The sequence below is a fragment of the Kryptolebias marmoratus genome, linkage group LG10 (assembly GCF_001649575.2).
Source record: "Kryptolebias marmoratus isolate JLee-2015 linkage group LG10, ASM164957v2, whole genome shotgun sequence".
In the NCBI taxonomy this organism is placed as follows: Eukaryota; Metazoa; Chordata; class Actinopteri; order Cyprinodontiformes; family Rivulidae; genus Kryptolebias; species Kryptolebias marmoratus.
This window is the reverse complement of record NC_051439.1, coordinates 8,627,735-8,645,362: the sequence shown is the minus strand read 5'-3', so window position 1 is coordinate 8,645,362 and position 17,628 is coordinate 8,627,735. Positions and strand designations below refer to the sequence as shown.

Here is a 17,628-nt window from a genome sequence, read left to right as displayed (position 1 = left end):
GAACGCTCCTCACAATGCACGGAGGGTTTCACCCTAAGATCAGCACCCTGAGACTGTCCACTAAGAGAAAGGAGGGAGGCAGAGGACTAATGAACATCAGAGCCACGATACAGGAAGAAACAACCAAGATCCTGGAGGACATCAGGAAGAAAGCCCCCAATGATGATCTGCTAACTCAGTGTGGAAGAGGAGCAAGAGTAACGCTCATGGAAAGACAAACCCCTGCACGGCATGTAACACTGGCAGATTGAGGAAGTGACTGACATCAACAAATCTACCAGTGGCTAAAAAAGGCTGGACTGAAGGACAGCACAGAAACACTGCTCATGGCAGCACAAGAGCAACAAAGGTCGGGGTCTATTATATCAGGCAAGACCCAAGATGGAGGCTGTGTAAAGATGCCCCTGAAACAGTCCAGCACATGACAGCAGGATGTAAGAGGCAGGCAAAGCGTACACGGAACACCATAACCAAGTGGCTGGAACAGTGTACAGGAACATCTGTACCAAGTATGGACTGGAAGTCCCACAGTCCCACCTAAGGTGGCGGAGAATGGCAGGGCGAGGATACTGTGGAAGTTCCAGGTCCTGACAAACAGGTCTAACCAACCGGACAGTGTGGTGATAGATAAGTGAAGGCCTCAGTGGTACCAGTGGTCATCGGAGCAGTCAGTGCTGTGACCCCCAAACAGGAAGAGTGGCTCCAACAGATCCCAGGAACAACCTCAGAGATCTCTGTCCAGACGAGCGCAGTCCTAGGAACAGCTAAGATACTGAGCAGAACCCTCCAGCTCCCAGGCCTCTGGTAGAGGACCTGACCATGCGGAACAAATAGGCCCAAATCTGTTGAAATATTACTTCAACTAAGCTTTAGAAAAGAAATGTTTTGTTTTTTAACTTTTGAAACTATCTCTACCAGCCAGTAGAGAATTTACTGTAGACTAAAGCATACTTTAGAGTCTGCAGACCTAAAATATATAGTATTTTTCATGTTTACAACTTTAAAACTACCAGGATATTAGTTGTAATGTAACAATAAGAGCTAACTAGCGTGGGATTAGCTCAAAAGTTACTTTGATGTAACTTTAAAGTCTGACACATCCACCGTATATGGCCAAAACAAGCAGCTAAAATGTTTAACAAACACCACAAGGAATATATAGTTTTATTTTATTAAAATGACGACTACAGGGTGCATTATTTACACCCAAACAGCGCTGGTTCTCTAGTATCTTTGTTCGGATTTAAACTACTGCATTCCATCTCTGGATTCGCTCAACAAACAGGAAACGCACGTCCAACGCAAATTTTGATTGGCACCTCAGCCAGCCAATGACGCTCCGCGAGAGCCCCCGGCCAGCCAATGGCCTCAGAGAAGAAAGGCGGGACGTCCTGTAATGTGATGCAAATTCGCCAGTCAAGCCTGTTAGTCCCACCTTTTTGTGTTTCCCGCACCGTCAATCAAAATAGAAAAAAAAAAAATCGACCCGAATTCACCGATCAACACTAGCCCGCCTTTGATAAAATAATCATGTTCGGAGTTTAGTTGATGTGGTAATCCTCTCGCTTTACTACCATTCACGCTATGACTGGTACGTAAACATTTGGCGCACCGAAGCTGCAACTAATCGGTGAGTTTGCGAAAGCCGCTGCGAAGCGAGCTGCGTCTTTTTATCGTTAGCCGCGCTGCTAACTAGCTAGCTATGGTTAGCCAGCCGAGCTAGCCTCAGAGTTGACAAAGTAAACTGTCGGTCCGGGCCCGAAATCTTCCCAGAATCTCCGCCGCAAAGTTGAATTTCGCAGCCGGCCCCTCTCTTTTTTTTTGTTGTTCTCGCGTTTTTTTTTTTTCTCTTTTTCTATTTTCGGCCCCGGAGAGTTGGGATGCTTTGCGGGCTTTTCTGTCAGGCAGGAGTTGAAGATAACAGAGTTTTGCTCAGTTTCCCCCTCTCTCCCTGCTAGCGCCAGAGCAGCCTCTGAAACAAGGAGAAATGGCGTCCGCGGACGTGGACAGCAGTCAAAGCGAGTTTCTGCAAGCTGGCGGCGCGGCGGAAACACAGGTATCCCCCTCTCCACGGCACTTTCTCACTCCGCTCGCCACCGAATTTCTTGTTGTGCTTTTTTTTTTTTTTTTGAGAGAGAGAGCGTGAAGCTCACACGTTTTAAAAATTTGATGGCAAGGGGTGAAAGCCGTACACTTCCTGTGTTCCCCTCAATAACGGCCACCCACTTTACCCCTGTAAAACCCGCCCATAGTGGGTAGGACGCTGGAGTCAGTCACTTGGGTCGGCTCGCAGCGAGATAGCCGAAGCACCTTTAGGCTTTGGAGGAGGCAGGGATGTGAAAATGTAGCGGGAGCAGCGTCCATAATCATAACAGTGGTGTTGTAATAGCCACCCATCCCCCACCCTCTGCCATTTCCGAGCCTGTTATCTTACTCTTGTTTGTTGGTAGCTGCTTCTGTCTTGTGACTCTCAGTCAGAGCTGCATGTTCTCCCAATGCCTCCTGCAAACTCCCGTTTTGTTTTTTTTTCTTTAATGACTGATTCGGGGCTTGATGCAATCCTGAGCTGACAGCTCCCTGTTGTTGGGGGGGAATAGTGTGATCTAATCTGAGTGCTGATTGTACCTCCAGACAGATATGTCAGCCATCCAGCTGACGGGTTCGGACAGGTGGGAGGTGTTGACTCCCGTCTCGGCTGGGAAGGAAGATCACGGAGTCGTCCACATTCCAAACTCGGGGATCGTCACGTCCAACGGGCAGTACGTGCTTCCAATTGGTAGTCTTCCCAGCCAGCCCATTTATGTTACAGCGTCTGGGAGTGAGGCTGCGGCCAACGGAGTGTCGGGCATTCAGTATCAGGTAGAGTAAACAAACAACAACAACAAAAAACGGTCCAGAGGCTGTGTTCAGGTGTTGATTGGGCTTGCGCAACCTGTCTTTTAGGTCATCCCCCAAATCCAGAACGCCGATGGAACACTTGCAGGATTCTCGACACAAGGGCTGGACGACGGTACGGGTCAGATTCAGCTCCTACAAGACGGCAGCCAGGGCAGCATCGGAATCAGCTGCACCACAACGGCGACCACGGACCTCCTGACGCAGGCGGGCCAAGTCCAATCCATCCAAGGAGTCTCGTTGGCCGGAGGTTCAGCGTACGCCGGCACTGTTCCCATGGGGCTGCCCGGCAACATAACCTTCGTCCCTATAAACAGTGTGGATCTGGAGTCTCTCGGGCTGGCCGGCGCTCAGACAGTACCCATTGCGACGGGCGTGACGCCCGAGGGCCAGCTGATTATGAGCGGCCAGGCGCTGGAGAGCCAGGGCCAGGATGGCAGCGGCAAGCAGCCGCTGACGGTGACAGTAAGCAACCCCAGCTCCGGCCAGGAGCTCTACGTGCCAACCACTTCCTCCTCCGGCTCCTCCCAGCTTCCCGAAACCATCGACGGCACCGGGGTTCTGACCCAGGCAACAGCTGTGTCTGCAGGCGTGTCCGATCCCTCCTCGGAAAACTTCAACTCCCACAACCACCTGCAGCAAATCCAGGTCTGCTGTCTTCTTATTTTACTTTAAATTGTGCCTGTGTTTAACAGTGTTGTTCTAAGATCAGTTTGATCATCACAAGGATTAAAATATGACATTTGGTGATTTAATTCATGAACTTTTTGTCTTCTGAATTATTTAAAAATTAATCTGAGAAGGAGGAATCACTCTTTAAAGCAAACTTTGTCAAGTGTGCATCCACTTTGTGGTCCTGTGTCTGATTTATTCATTTGTAAGTTAAAATAAAATAAATGTCAGTTAAGACCATTTTTAATTGAAGATAAAAGTGGGTTTTCATCGCCTTTTAAAATAAGTATCTGTTTCTGCTAGTAGAGTTAGGTATTTTAATGTTTGTTTAACGTTTATAGATATAATTTGGACTATTAAAAGTGTACAATTTATTTCTTTCGTGGTGCATTTTCGTGCAGTTTTTTTGTCTAACCAGATCGCCAGTGTTTGGATGTACTTTAATGGTTTCCCTTCAAAAGTTGTTACTCTTTGTTTATATTTACAACACAGTTGTGTCTCTGTAATAACAATGCTGTCCCTCTTGGTGAAGGTGTCCTCCTCCACCGCCGCCTCCCTCTCCCAGTCCATCCTGCAGCTGGCTGACAGTCAGGCCCAGGTAGCCCAGGTGGCTCAGGGTCAGGACCTGACGGCGGCAGGTCAGACTCTCCAGAGCGTGCAGCTGGTCAACCCTGGTACCTTCCTCATCCAGGCCCAAACCGTCACCCCCACCGGGCAGATCCAGTGGCAGACCTTCCAGGTAGCATCGCCGCGTTCCCCAAAACGGTGAAAGAAGCTGCGCGGCCAGCTAACGCAGATGACTGGAATGATCTGCTCTTTTTCAGGTTCAAGGCGTCCAGTCGCTTCAGGGGCTCCAGTTGCCCCAGGGACAGGGTCAGGCCCAGCAGCTGACCCTAGCCCCGGTCCAGACCCTCCCCTTGGGCCAGACGGGCCAGGTCGGCCTGCCCAACCTCCAGACGGTCACGGTTAACTCTGCGACACAAAGTGGAATCCAGTACGCACAGGGGGATGAGACACGGAGTCCAGCTGGTACAGCCGCACATTTTACTCTTCTTTTTTTTTTTTTCTGTACAAATCCTAAACAGCCTGAAAATGAGTTCCTCATCTCCACGCTTCCTAAATCCTCTTGCTGGTTCAGGTATTCAGATAAAAGAGGAGCCCGACTCAGAGGACTGGCCGCTGAGCGGAGACTCCACGCTGAACCCCAGCGACCTGAACAACCTGCGGGTTCAGATAGGAGACGAGGACATGGAGACGCAGAGCGGGGAGGGCAAGAGGCTCCGCCGAGTGGCCTGCACCTGCCCCAACTGCAAAGAGTCGGGAGGAAGGTGAGACTTTGGCACCGTGGGTGTATTCAACTAGGACCGCCGTGCTGTTGTTCCCCTCAGATATTTTCCCTCTGCTGACGTCGCACCTTTTCCGTTCGCCTCCCAGGGGCTCGGGCATGGGCAAGAAGAAGCAGCACATCTGCCACATCGTCGGCTGCGGGAAGGTCTACGGGAAGACGTCCCACCTGAGAGCTCACCTGCGCTGGCACAGCGGGGAGAGGCCCTTCGTCTGCAACTGGATGTACTGCGGGAAGAGGTTCACCAGGAGCGACGAGCTGCAGAGACACAGGAGGACGCACACAGGTGACCCTTCCTCTGCTCGTACTGGTTCCGTTTGGACCGGTTACTGCTCTGTGCTCGTTTTCTCAAAGCTGCTTGTGATGTAATTTTTGTTAAAGATGATTTTAGACTTTTGGTTTCGCACACATCTGTTGTTTTGGCAGAACGGATAGTTTCATAAAGCTACACCACATAGATAATAGAGATTTTTGGACTTGATCTTCCTCTTAAAGAGTATTTCTCATCAAGATTATTATACAAGGAGCTGTTACACCAGATGCTTTTTTATGCAACCTTATAAAGGTTTGATGGATTTAAGAATCATCCTCGTGGACTTAGTTGAAGTCAGGGCAGAAATTTCAAACTTCCAAGGCAGAAAAAAAAGCAAAGATCAGTTCAGAGTAAGAAACCAGTGCTGCACTGATTGTTTCTTTGTAATGGTTTCAGCAGGTAGGTTTCTAACCTATCAGACATTAAGTCTTAGAACATCATAACCAACATTATTTTATAAACATTAAATGTGTAACTTTCACTAAAAGTGTCACTGAAAGCTGATCCAGTTCTTACTGCAGAGACCTGCTGTCTTCTGTGGTGGACAGATTGTTTTTTCTGCCCTCTAGTGGCGACAGAAGCACATTACACTTTTCAAAAAGGAAAACAAGATGGCATCAATTAGACTTTCCAGTGTTTACTGAAGAACTGAAGGGAAAACAACTTCAGAGTTGTATTAAATAGGATAAATCCTGCTTCTGAGACAACTCTGAGGTGGAGGATTTGACTGACGGTGAAGCAGTCAGGGGCGAGTTTCTGTGGGCAAAAATAATGATGATGATGATGATGATGAGCCATCTTCTGGCTCAGTTTCATCCCACAGAGCTTAAAGGACAACATTCTCCACATGTCAGAAATATGTATTTAGGCATCAGTTTAAAGGTGGATTAGTTTCTTTAAAGCTTTAACTTTAGCGTATTTGGTGCCGGGTCTTAAAGTCTGGAATTTGGTTTCAGTTTTTTCCAGGTGTGGATAAGTATGGAGAGAAAAACATTTGTTTCTATAAACTCTTCTGCGTTTTTCTAAAAAAGAATGGGTCGAGTAAATGTAATATTTGTTGTTGTTGTCAACAAAAATGCAGCAACTTTAAAAAAGTTGTTTTTGTTGTGTTTGGAGTTTTAAAATGGGCAAACATGAAGGATCCCTTCAGATGTTATTCTGCTGGTTGGCGCCGCCCTTCAGGGGTCATGTTCTGGTTCAGCTGCGGGGCGGGGCCTTCTGTGGTGAGCAGGTGAACCTACTTCCTGTTCCTTTTGACAAAAAAGTGCAACAAAAGCTAGATCTGCTTTTCATAACGGACTCATTGTGGCGTTTTTTTGGGCGGCGCTGTGTTGGGTTTAACAATGATGCAAATAATGCTGCGCAGGGAAGCAGTGAGGGGTGGGTCTTTGTTTGGGAGCTCCGGTCCTAACCAAACCAGGAAGCAGGTGGATCTAACTGGGTCGCCACACGGCACACGTGAGGCTCCCGAAAGGATCAGGAGAGATGTGAATGCATTAATGCGGTTCGACGAAACCGGTTTAAAGCAAGCACCTTACCTGCCAGCAGACAGAACGGGACTGTTAGATGACAGAACGGCCTGAGGTGAGCTCGTTTCAAGAAAGAAGGGGACTGTTTGAAGACCGACGCACCGGGCGGAGCTTCTTGTAGCCTTTAAAGCGTCGGGAGGAAGCTCAGAAGAGCATCGAGGTGTTTCTGATAAAAGAAGGGTGACGTTCAGCGCGAGAAAGAGGAGGATGCAAGAACAAAACCAAACATGGGTGGTAATGTGTAAAGAGCTCAGCTACCATCGCTTCAGATTTGATGGCAGTATCTGTGAAACCGACCGAGGTATTGATATTTTCATGTTGTAGTGATCAGCTGTGGCGTCCATCTTGAACCAGACCGCCCCTAAAGGTTAACCTGATGTAGACGCACATCCAGTGATTACTTCCTGGTCATCTTTTTTAACTCCGAGGGGGGGAAATGGCTGACGTGTGTGTGTGTGTGTGTCTGACCCGCCAGGAGAGAAGAAGTTTGTGTGCTCCGAGTGCTCCAAGAGGTTCATGCGCAGCGACCACCTGGCCAAGCACATAAAGACTCACCAGAACAAAAAGGGCACGGCGCCCTCCTCCACGCCTCCGCCCACCAGCGATGCCGTCATCACCACGGACGGCACCACACTCATCCTCCAGACTGCAGCTGCCCACGACCTCGTAGCCAATCAGGAAATCCCTCTGCAGCTGGTCACCGTGGCGCCCGGTGAGGTTTTGGAATAATAACAACAACAAAAAACACACGGGGGGTGAGCTTTCTGAGAAACTGGCCAATCACAGAGACCTCTTGAGCGTTTCTTTTACCTTCCTCTTATTTTGTTTTCTTCCTTTTTGTTTTTTTTTTTTTTTTTTTTAAACATATGGATATATACGTAAATATATATGACAAATATATATATTTTAAGTGAGAGTTACCTTGACTTTATGTTTGTTTTTTGCAGTCTTTTTTATAGGGGGTAAAAAGAACATTAAAATGTGATCGCTATGTACACACGCGTAAAAACACCCGAAAAACGAAAACAAACATGAATTAACACTTAAAACATGAATACTCAACACGAAGAAATGCCTTACTTTGTATTATACTCTTGTATAAAATGCTGGAGGTGCATGTGTGTTTTTTGTTTATTTTTTATTTTCTAGGTTTGTTTTAAGCTTTGCAGACGATTCAACGGTAACACAGACAGGGATGCACCGACGCCAGGATCGGGTACTCGACCACGTGTGCCTGTATTCCGATACTACGTTACTGCAAGCGAGCCCGAGCCTCGCTCCCCATCAGGCGGCAGCGGCGGTGACGCACCTTAAACTTGTAACCAGAAGAAGACAGGAGCGAATGGAAAGAAATCGGGCACTTTCGAGACCTGAAACGTCTTTAAAAAAAGTAACACGACATGGAGTTAGGAGGTTTAATTTATTCGTGCGTTGACAGTGACGCTTTGCTTGATGAAAAGTTTCCATTTTAGCAGCTAAACGTTTCAGTTCGGCAGAATCATCAGGCGCCCCCACCAGGCAGAGGCTGGTCACTGCAGGTTCTTAAACGCGGTTTTATATCGGATCAGGATGAAATGCGTAACAAATACAAGTGTCTACAAACGAAGAGGGAGACGTCTTACAGCGGTTGCATTTTTATCACCAATTAAATGTAATTTAATCTAATATTTGCTTTATTTAAATTTTTACTTCCTGTCTGGCTTCACCTGACCGCACGGCGCTGATCAGTACTCGTACCGGTACTCGGTATCGGCAAGTACTCAAATGGAAGTACTTGTACTCGGTTTGGTAAAAGTGTGTCGGTGCATCCCCAAAACAGAGACGAAAGTGTTTTATTTTTTTATTTTTATGTGTGTGTGGAGGGGGGGGAAGCAGGAGAAGTTGAATTCAGACTGAAGCAGCGTAACGATGACCCGTTTGCACTGCTGCCGCCATCACGTTTGTTTGTTTGTTTTTTGTTTTCGTTGAGCAGCTTGGAGGTTTAACACAAAGACTGGAAACGGGACCTGCTGGCGCTGCAGAAGTAGATCCAAAAAAGTAATATATTTGCCTCTCCACAGGTGACGCAGCTCTGTGCAGACAGTGTATATTAATCAGTTTCCAGTAATTAGCCGGGGTCGTGTTGCTCCAGTCTTTCTGTTAAAGGGAATAGCTACCAGACAACCCCCCACCCCCCTCGCCGCACCGCAGTAGGATGGTGCCACTGTTAGCTGATCTGGACTTTCTGCCTCATTTGGTTAAGGGGAGAAAAAAAAAAGAGGAAAACCCCCTGGATGAGAGAGCAGCTTCTTCCAGCAGAATGTCCTCCTGAGCGCACCTTCTTCTGTGCTTCTTCACCTCTCATCGCTTATGTTTATGTTGTAAATTCACACCGTATGTCAGTTTATTTTATTTTGATCACGAGTCACGTCTGAAAAAAAGCAGAGCCACGTTAACAGGGATCCCTGAAGCTCTCAGCGGTCGTTCCCGCCTGGACAAAACAAACAGGAAGTCTGCAGCCACCAGGAGCGTTTTTTCTTTTATTTGTTTTTTTGTTTTTGTTTGTCAGCCGGCATTCCAGCTCGCCACCAAACGTGGAATGAGTTTCGCAATAACGGCTCTGTTCAGTCCTTCTGGGCCTGATGTGACTCGAAAGGAAAAACAATCATGCCATTTTTATTTTATTTTTTTATCTGGTTCAGTTTTTATTTAATCCTTTCCTCAGTTTGTCCTCCTGTTCGAAGCATTCATTCATCCATTCATTTACATGTATATTATCTTGTTTTCACCTTGTTTATAGAGCCATTATTAGTTAGCTGAATTTGTTGTATCAAAACCTTATTTTAAAGTAATTTTTTTAAAGAATTGGTGTAAAAATTGAATGTTACCTTTTGTAAAACCTTTTTTCAAATGGATCACAATAAAAGTCTGAAAGCTTCCAGTAAACGGTCGTTTGTCTCGACGGCGGTAACAAAAAAATTATTTTAAAAAAGCTGGAAAAATCACTAAAAATGAGAAAAAACACATTATCGTAAATTACTACCAGATGTGGTTTTGTTTGTTTCTCTTGTAGGAAGAGGAAATTCCCATCTTGACATGATTGACTTGTGAGGAGGGGGAAAAAAAAAAAAAAAAAATGTGCATCGACCACAGTCACAACCAGAATCAGTGCAAACTAACATCTGACATCAGTACAGGCGAAAAGGTTTAAAAAAAACAAGTGTGTTTGCGTCACGGAGTACATTCTTGCCGCCTTTGTCCCCACGTGTCCACAGAAGGAACCGGTGTCAGCGAGGTGGGGGGGACCTGCTGAGACAGGCCGAGTCCGGTCCGGGCGGCCATCACAGCTCCGAGTGGACGTCTGGGAAAAGAGAAAGGAAAGGGACAGGAACGTCAGAGAGACGAACGCCAGGGAGACGAGCGCCGGAGCTGCGAGCGCCGAGGACCTGTTGTCTGCTTCTCCGTCGTCGCCGTCTGGTTCCCCTGGACTTGGGTCTGGAGGCGTTTTATCTCCTGGTCGTAGTCGGCCCACTCCGCCACGATCCTGACGGCAGCCTGCAGCTTGGGCTCCTTGGTCTTCGGGTTGTTACACTGTTTGACGAGGAGGAATGGGGGGGGACATAAAACTTCAGCTCCTACAGCCCCAAAACGACTTTTTTCTTTTTTGTTTGGAGTGAGCCTCATTTCTGTGGCACCTTGTATACATTAAAGCGCAGGAACAAGGTTTTCCATTTTCTTATTTCCTCCGCTCCTCACTTGCTCGGTTCGGCCATGTTTGTTTACCTACACAGACTGTGGACTCGAGCTTCCACGTGGTTTCATTGGGATTCGGCAGAGCGCTTTGTTTACATTGAGCGCGTGCCCGCATTTCAGGATTGCATATCAACACATCTAACAAACAGCGCCCTCTGGTTTAGTTGAAGATAAACTTTATAAACGTCTGATTTCATAGTTTACAGCGAGGACCTTTAATGAACTGGATCGGATCGCCAGGAGGGTCAACAGGAAGTGATTTAAAAGCCTAAAAGACATAACCACAAAGGCTTTTTTTTCCTCCTGAAACAGTTTAGTATTTCTCGACCTGAGCAGTTCTTTCAGGTTATAGAAAGCGAGCCGTAGGAGCGTAAAATAAGATCATCATCGCAGCCTTTCTGGAGAGACGTGTGGATTAAAAACACGTCTGATGCGTCATCATGGTCGCTGCTCGGCCAATTAAAAACCAAACCTCATTATTCTTGAAATCTCCTCTGGCCTGACGGAAAACACCACATTTGTTTTTACATCCATCTGTAGCTTTTTCTATTATTTCAATTCTGCTTTGTAGTTTAAACCTCACATGTGCTGAAACAGCAGCAGAGATTTTTCTGAATGAAAGAGTCATACTGTTAATTTAATCTTAATAAACCATTTTTATCTGGTTTTACAGCCAACGTCCTAATCAGTTAGTCCTGACAGCTGCTGCCCTCTAGTGGCCGTTACAAAAATGCAAATGTGCATCAAATTCGTGTGAATGAAATTTTTTTTGTTGTTGTTGTGTTACCAAATCTATCGTCTTTGCGCTCCTCTTGGAGCTGTCATCGCACCACGTCTCACACCACAGCCACTCCTGAGGCAGAGACTTTATGGGAACCTGATGGATCATGTTGTTGGGAAGATCCTGAAAAAAAAAAACAACAAATCTGTGTTAGAGAGGCACAGAGAGGAACTCATGTGAAATGTGGTGGGATAAACCTTTAAAGATTGAAAGTAAAGCAGTAAAACGTGGCTCCGTCGTGTTTTTAATCCAGACCTGGTCCAGGTTGGACAGGCTGTTGGGGTCCTGGCTGAGGCCCTGGTACTGTCCTCTGAGGCGGTCTCCGGCAGCGATCTTCCTGAACTTCTTCAGGTCCACGACATACAGGGCGCTGCGGACGGACACAGGATGTTAACGCGACGTTAACGCGACCCAGCGGGGAGAAAAAAAAAGAAATAACAAGGCGGCGCTCAGGCTGGGCCAGCACCTGATGTGGTACTTGCGTCCGGCGAGGTGGCTCGCCCAGTAGCCTGACTTCCAGAAGCGGTAGCCGTCCATCTCCCGGCGGCTCTCGCAGAACGGGGTGTAACCGTACGGGGCGCCGTCCAGGCTGAAATCCCGCAGCTCCTTCAGGTCCGTGCGTACGATCTGAAATGGAAGATGACGGGGAATTCTCTTCTTCTTTTCTTACAACTTCACTTGCAAAAACATAAAAAAACCCAAAAAAACATTTCTTTCAATTTTCTAAACACCTGTAGAAGAATTCAGGCAGGAAATAAAAGCTCCAGTGACATAAAACGGAAAATACAGCTACAATTATGTTCCTCCGCTACTTCCAATAAATCAGGACTACTTTGTTTTAGATTCTTTTACTTTGGCGACAAAAAAGAGCAAATGTGTGAACAGGTGTTTGCAGCTGGGACGAGACCTGGTCGGCGTCGACGAACAGGATCTTGTCCACGGCGAGGGGGAACAGCACGTCCAGGAAGAGGATCTTGTAGCCCCAGATGATCCTCTGCTTCTCCGTCTGCTGGTGCAGCCAGCGGGGCCACTTGTACTGGACCAGCTCGTACTGGAAGCCGTACTCCTTCGCCATGTGGGGAATGAACTCCTGCGGCGGGAAAAAGACAAAGTCAGCAAACAGGATCTTTCTTTTTTTTTTTTTTAACAACTAAAACCTGAGACGACACGATTGATCCTCTTTAAATCTCAAAAACGAGATTCTTAGTCCTGCCTTGAAAGTCGGGGACAGGTAGTTCTTCAGGAACCAGAACTTGACCGGGGTTTTGGTGTTCTTCAGAACCGACAGCATCATAATTCTGAGAGGGGGGGGGGAAAGAAAAAAACAACAATGATGACACGCCTGGAACAAAATAAGCCCCGAAATCAAACAAATCTTTGAACAGATGAGAAGATGAGACGTTCCTTTCGGAGGATTTGTGACGGGTTCGAACCCTCACCTGAGGAAGCGTTCGTACAGATGTCCCGAGGCCACTGAGAAGATATTGATCACGTCATCTTTCTCTTGTTTAGGCTCCTCCACCTTCCCCCCACCTGTGAAACCTCTGAAGAACCAAACATCAGGAGGGTTTATGCTTCCAAATAAAAAGGGACGACTTACAGCTCAACTAAAAGGTTCTGGGTGCAGAAAAGGAAGCAAATATATTCTTATTCCAATTATTACTGATCTTTTTGCTCATTTAAGCAGTTTTGTTCTCAGCCGGCTGAAAGTTTGATTCGAAAAAAAAACAAAAAAACATTTCAATCCGAGCCGCACCTGGTCAGAGAATTCCAGAAGCCCGAGTCGTCTTCCTCCGTCCCGTCGCTCAGCAACTCCTCGTTGAACTTGTCCGGCTTCTTCTGGACCTGAAAACAAGCCCGTCGGTTAAATGCTCGAACCAGAAGGACGCGCGGATTAAAACGCCCGAGCACAGGTTTATTCTGCAGTTCCCTCGCAGCTGAGCTGACCTTGACTTTGATGATCCTGCTCCTGAAGTTGTTCAGCACGACGATGATGTCATCCGAGTCCGCAGGGGAGTCCGTGCCGTCGTGGCTGCAGAGAGGAAAAGCAAAGGGCAACAATTCGCGTCTCGTTCGGAGACGTGGAAGCACGGAGCTGTCGCAGAGCTGACTCCTCTCACCTGTAAATCTTATAGATGTCGTCCGAGCGCCCCTTCCTCAGCTTCAGCATCCACGCTCCGGGGTTGGCTTTGAGCTGAAAGTACCCCTGCGGACAGCGACGAAGGCAGAGTGTCGAGTAAAAAAACCCCCGAGTCGTTTCAGCTCGCGCAGCTGCGGCTGCGTTTCCACTCACCAGGTTCGCCATGACGATGGTGTCCACGATCACGGGCTCCGACGCGGTGCCCAGCGTGAACTGGAGGCCGCGCGGAGGCTGACCCGAACCCACGTCGAAACAGTGGCCTTCGAGTAAAAGGTGCTCCAGCTCGTACTCGGCCGCTACGACGTTCTCCACCTGCGAACACCGGAGAGCGGCCGGGCGCGGTTTAGTAACGGATCCCAAACTAACAGGAGTTACTGTGGAAAAGTTGGGTCAGAAAATAAAAAGAGAGAATAAAAAAAACTCAAGGTTCGACCTTCTTATCTAAACGCTCTCAGGGCTGCTCGTGTTTTTCTTTGAAGCTTTATCTGGAGTCCGAACAAAAATGAAGCATTCTTTAAAAAGTACTAAAGCCAAACAAGAATTATTTAATAAACATGATGCAACCTATAAGTCTACAGACTAAAAGTGAGTTTTTACAGCAGAGACCGGTGAATTACAGATGGATGAACGCAGTGGGCCAAACACAGGTTACCTCCTGCAGGTAGATGTTGTCCAGGTCGTAGCGGGTGCGCACCGACTCCACCATCCAGCTCTCGGGGGTGTTGAGGTTCAGGGTGAAGAGCGGAGACTGGGGCATGTCCAGGAACTTGGCCATGGGGCCCGGGGAGAAGCTGCCGTCCGCCTGGAAGGCCACTTCCGACTCTAGGACGTAACGGTAGAAGCTGCGGGGCGACAGAGGCGACATATTCGGTAAATATGGATTCCTGCCCGTGTGAAACTGGTGGGATCACGAGCTGATTGGTGGTTCGCACTGCAGCCTCACAGCAGGAAGGTCCTGGGTTCAGTCCCCGTGTTGGACCTCCTCCCAGTCTAAAAACATGCCTCCCAGGAAAAACAGATCTGGGATCTCAGCAGGATTTGGCTGATTTAAGCAAATGATCTATTTTTAGGTTTTTTCGCTGCAAAAAGAGAGCGGTTCATCAAAAGAGAGAGTTCATCCACGGACCAGTTCATTATCAGACAGTATTTTACAGACCGGCCTTTAAAGGTGTGGCGGATAAATACAACAAAATAAAATGATACGAGTGACATGAAAACGGGGGTATTTTTTAAAACATAATACCGTAAACGTAAATCCAACGTGTCCTCACAGCTTTGTTAGCTGCGTTATCAACATGAATAACAGCCTCTCCTCCCCCTGATGTTCTCTGTGTTTAAACAGGCCCTTCAAAATAAGATGCACCACAAATATAAAGTGCACAAAGAATTCAACTCACCATAACGCTGAGTCAGTGGAGCTCTGAGCCTGTTTCTCAGTAACCAGTCGGTCTCATCTAGGGCTTCCAGAGATGTTTGTTTTTTACTCTTTTTGCTGCTTGTGGGTTTGTTTTTAGCGGTAACGGATCATGTGACAGAGATAAGCGTTTTGACACGCATCAAGAGTGAGTAATAGACAGACAGAGTGGAGAGAATCCAGTCATTTTTCAAAATAAATGTCATTCAGACTCCGAAAATAAAAAAGCAGAAATACTGTAAGTTAATAATTTTTTCTCTGCGGCCCGGTACCAAATGACCCACAGACCGGTACCGGTCTGCGGCCCAGGGATTGGGGACCTCTGCTTGATGGCATAAAAACCTGAGAAAATGTGACTCTCAGCTTCTACCACGCCAAACTGTAGCTCAGTATCTGTAAAACTGACCGAGTCGTAGCCCCGTTTTGTTTTTTTGTGTTTTTTCCCGGTCAGTTTGCTGCGGCATTCTGGGATAATTTCCCCGTTTTGTTTTTGTCTCACCTCTTCAGGGGCATCTCAGACAGTTTGGACTGGCAGTTCATGAAGACCCGCAAGTTTAGGTTAACGAGCTGCTTCAGCACCTGTGGAGGGTGAAAACGAAAGGAAACGGGAGGTTAGAAACCGATCGGACTCTTCCTCGGTTCAAAGGTGTTATCTTCACTGGTCTGAAGGAAAACTACACAAGGTTGACCTTTTTCGTTCCAAATTCCACAGTTTCTAACTTCTAACTTGAACCCGTGTTTATATAAAGTGGGTAGTTTTACTTTTAAACGATGATATGTTATTTTCTCTCTCCTCTGTGTTTGCAGCTGAGCTTATAATCCCTGCCTGTGATGTTAGAGCGTATGGGCTGAGGGCGGGTGGGAGATTTTCACACATATCGAAGCGTCGTGTTCCATTACGATAAATCAGGACGGGGTTAAGCTGACGGAGACGACCTACCGTTAAAAGTGGAGCCAGTCTCTGAGCGTCCCTTGTAACCGGGTCCACCACCGCGACGACATCGAAGTACACGTCTCCCTCTTTGGGTCGGATCTTCACGGCACTGGCGACAAAAATCGCAAATCAATCATCGAGCCGAGTAAACAAAAGGATTTCCCTGTTTTCTTCAGGGAACAGGCTGGTTTCACCGATTCATCTTCTGCACGGACACCTTGGAATTAAAAATAACGAAAACCCCAGGAGACACGGCCGTCCTATAAACACCACAAAGAGCGAACGATCTTTAAATGTTTGCCGATTACCTGTAGCGATCGTCTGCAAAGCCGTATTCTATCCGGGCGTCTCCTTTGGGCTGAGAGGAGAGCAGAGCGTCCACCTTCATCACGAGGTCGCTGGCCCTGGGAGAAGAGCGAAGTGAAAAGTTCATCCGCGAAGGACGTCGTGCGGGAGGCGGGGAAAGAAACTCAAATACCTGTCCTCCTCCATTTCGAACTGCTGCACTTTGCTTTTGATGCGCTCTCCGGATGTCTTCAGGATGATGTTCTCCAAAAGCAGGAAGTCGTCCTGGTTAAACACCTCGCCCTCCTCCAGAGGACCTATGATCTGTGGCGAAACAACAACACCTTTGACTGAGGAGGAGGGAGCCAACGCCTCCGCGGACGGGACTGCTGTCCCTCTGTCCGGATTCAGACGCAGGTTTGAAGCCGGGACCGACTCACTCTTCCGTTGCTGATGACCGCTCTCTGGCCTTTCTTCAGCTTCAGCACATCTCGGCAGAAGGCGGCGTGGGAGAGCAGGAAGTCGAATTTGGGACCCTCGTATGCACTTTTGAACAGGGACAAATCCATGCCCTGAAGCAGAATAATAATAAAAAAACACATCAAACATGCAAACAATGTGCCGACAATAAGAGCAAAAGAAGTTCAACTGACCCCGACGGCAAACTGTTCGATGTCGGCGCCCTTCTTCAAGGCCGCGGCGGTCTCTTCCTTCGCCATCTTGGTGATGAAGTTCTTGGCGTTATTGGCGGACTGCGTCTGCATGGCGGCCCAGATGGCTCTGGCCACGTGGCTCGCCTCGGCGGACGGATCAGCCGACGGGTTGTTGATCATCCCCAGGCGGACGTTGTTGCTGGTTTTCTGTTGCGAAGCAGGCGAGGGCGACAACCAATCACAGGTCGAGTTTAAGCAAGAACGACATCTATTACATCTGGCTGCAACGGGGAGGGTTTTTTTTTTTTAAAAAAAGGATGATGCACCATGTGTCTGATGGCGTCGTACAGGAGCTGGCGTCCCGAGGGCGTATCGAAGTCACCCACCACCCAGAAGGTCACAGGGCGGATGTATCCATCATCTGACAAGGAAAACGCAAGAAAGGAGTTCAAATGAGGAAATGAGTTTTTACCAATATTTTAATTTCATGTGCATCCAGGGGGCAAAATCCTGGTCGTTTAACAAGAAGTTCCCTATATTTTTTGATCCAACCTTAAAGTGTGTCTTTATTTAACAATACAAGTTCCCTGGTAGTGACAACAAAGTTACTAGATTCGTAAAAATATCCAGAATAAAAATACTAGAAATGACAACTACTGAACTCAGGTCAGTCTGGGGCAGCTGTTTCTATACATGTATCAGTAAATATTAAAGGTGGGAGGTCAGATCTAATTTTAGATGCACTGCATCACAAACATTTAATTATTAAATTGATTTTCAAATGTCAGTAATTGATTTGGTGAGCAGTAAGAGTCAGCTGTTTGTCACAGGAGCTTCCTGTTTAAAAACACGTTATACTAAAGTTACACGTTTTCCCTTTTTTAAACATATTTTCCTCACGTAACACTGAATATATGTCTGTTAATAACAGCTGA

At 47.3% G+C, this 17,628-nt stretch overlaps 2 protein-coding genes across 5 annotated transcripts in view; one reads left to right on the top strand and one right to left on the bottom strand.

Annotated features, from left to right (window-relative positions):
• Positions 1–1,456: 1,456 nt before the first annotated feature.
• On the top strand, positions 1,457–9,726 carry sp3b (Sp3b transcription factor). Of its 2 annotated transcripts, XM_017415021.3 has the most exons (9): positions 1,457–1,630; positions 1,959–2,056; positions 2,632–2,859; positions 2,944–3,543; positions 4,100–4,306; positions 4,392–4,596; positions 4,706–4,895; positions 5,002–5,198; positions 7,230–9,726. In XM_017415021.3, exons 2-9 carry the CDS (start codon positions 1,988–1,990, stop codon positions 7,481–7,483), a joined length of 1,950 nt encoding a protein of 649 aa, XP_017270510.1. In that variant the 5' UTR covers positions 1,457–1,630; positions 1,959–1,987; the 3' UTR covers positions 7,484–9,726. The 2 variants fall into 2 exon arrangements, with proteins under 2 accessions (XP_017270510.1, XP_017270518.1); XM_017415029.3 differs by lacking the exon at positions 1,959–2,056.
• Positions 9,260–17,628, bottom strand: part of uggt1 (UDP-glucose glycoprotein glucosyltransferase 1) — a 26,141-nt gene continuing 17,772 nt past the window's right edge. For all 3 annotated transcript variants that reach the window (XM_017415001.3, XM_017415009.3, XM_025004859.2), the window contains 20 exons: positions 17,020–17,114; positions 16,694–16,900; positions 16,481–16,612; positions 16,234–16,364; positions 16,064–16,159; positions 15,762–15,864; positions 15,321–15,400; positions 14,060–14,249; positions 13,561–13,719; positions 13,388–13,473; positions 13,215–13,299; positions 13,024–13,112; positions 12,707–12,811; positions 12,481–12,565; positions 12,175–12,357; positions 11,734–11,894; positions 11,523–11,637; positions 11,274–11,390; positions 10,180–10,324; positions 9,260–10,094 (listed from right to left, as the gene is read on the bottom strand). In XM_017415001.3, coding sequence (XP_017270490.1) covers positions 10,075–10,094; positions 10,180–10,324; positions 11,274–11,390; positions 11,523–11,637; positions 11,734–11,894; positions 12,175–12,357; positions 12,481–12,565; positions 12,707–12,811; positions 13,024–13,112; positions 13,215–13,299; positions 13,388–13,473; positions 13,561–13,719; positions 14,060–14,249; positions 15,321–15,400; positions 15,762–15,864; positions 16,064–16,159; positions 16,234–16,364; positions 16,481–16,612; positions 16,694–16,900; positions 17,020–17,114 — 2,384 coding nt within the window. In that variant the 3' untranslated portion in view covers positions 9,260–10,074. The remainder of the gene's footprint in view (positions 10,095–10,179; positions 10,325–11,273; positions 11,391–11,522; positions 11,638–11,733; positions 11,895–12,174; positions 12,358–12,480; positions 12,566–12,706; positions 12,812–13,023; positions 13,113–13,214; positions 13,300–13,387; positions 13,474–13,560; positions 13,720–14,059; positions 14,250–15,320; positions 15,401–15,761; positions 15,865–16,063; positions 16,160–16,233; positions 16,365–16,480; positions 16,613–16,693; positions 16,901–17,019; positions 17,115–17,628) is intronic.

What these genes read in the sequence shown, in the direction of transcription:
- sp3b (XM_017415021.3), top strand. Translation starts at nt 1,988, where the DNA reads ATGGCGTCCGCGGACGTGGACAGCAGTCAAAGCGAGTTTCTGCAAGCT. An exon ending in ACCACCTGCAGCAAATCCAG is followed by an intron (nt 3,544 to 4,099) that starts GTCTGCTGTCTT and finishes CTCTTGGTGAAG; the next exon opens with GTGTCCTCCTCCACCGCCGC. An exon ending in TGAGACACGGAGTCCAGCTG is followed by an intron (nt 4,597 to 4,705) that starts GTACAGCCGCAC and finishes TTGCTGGTTCAG; the next exon opens with GTATTCAGATAAAAGAGGAG.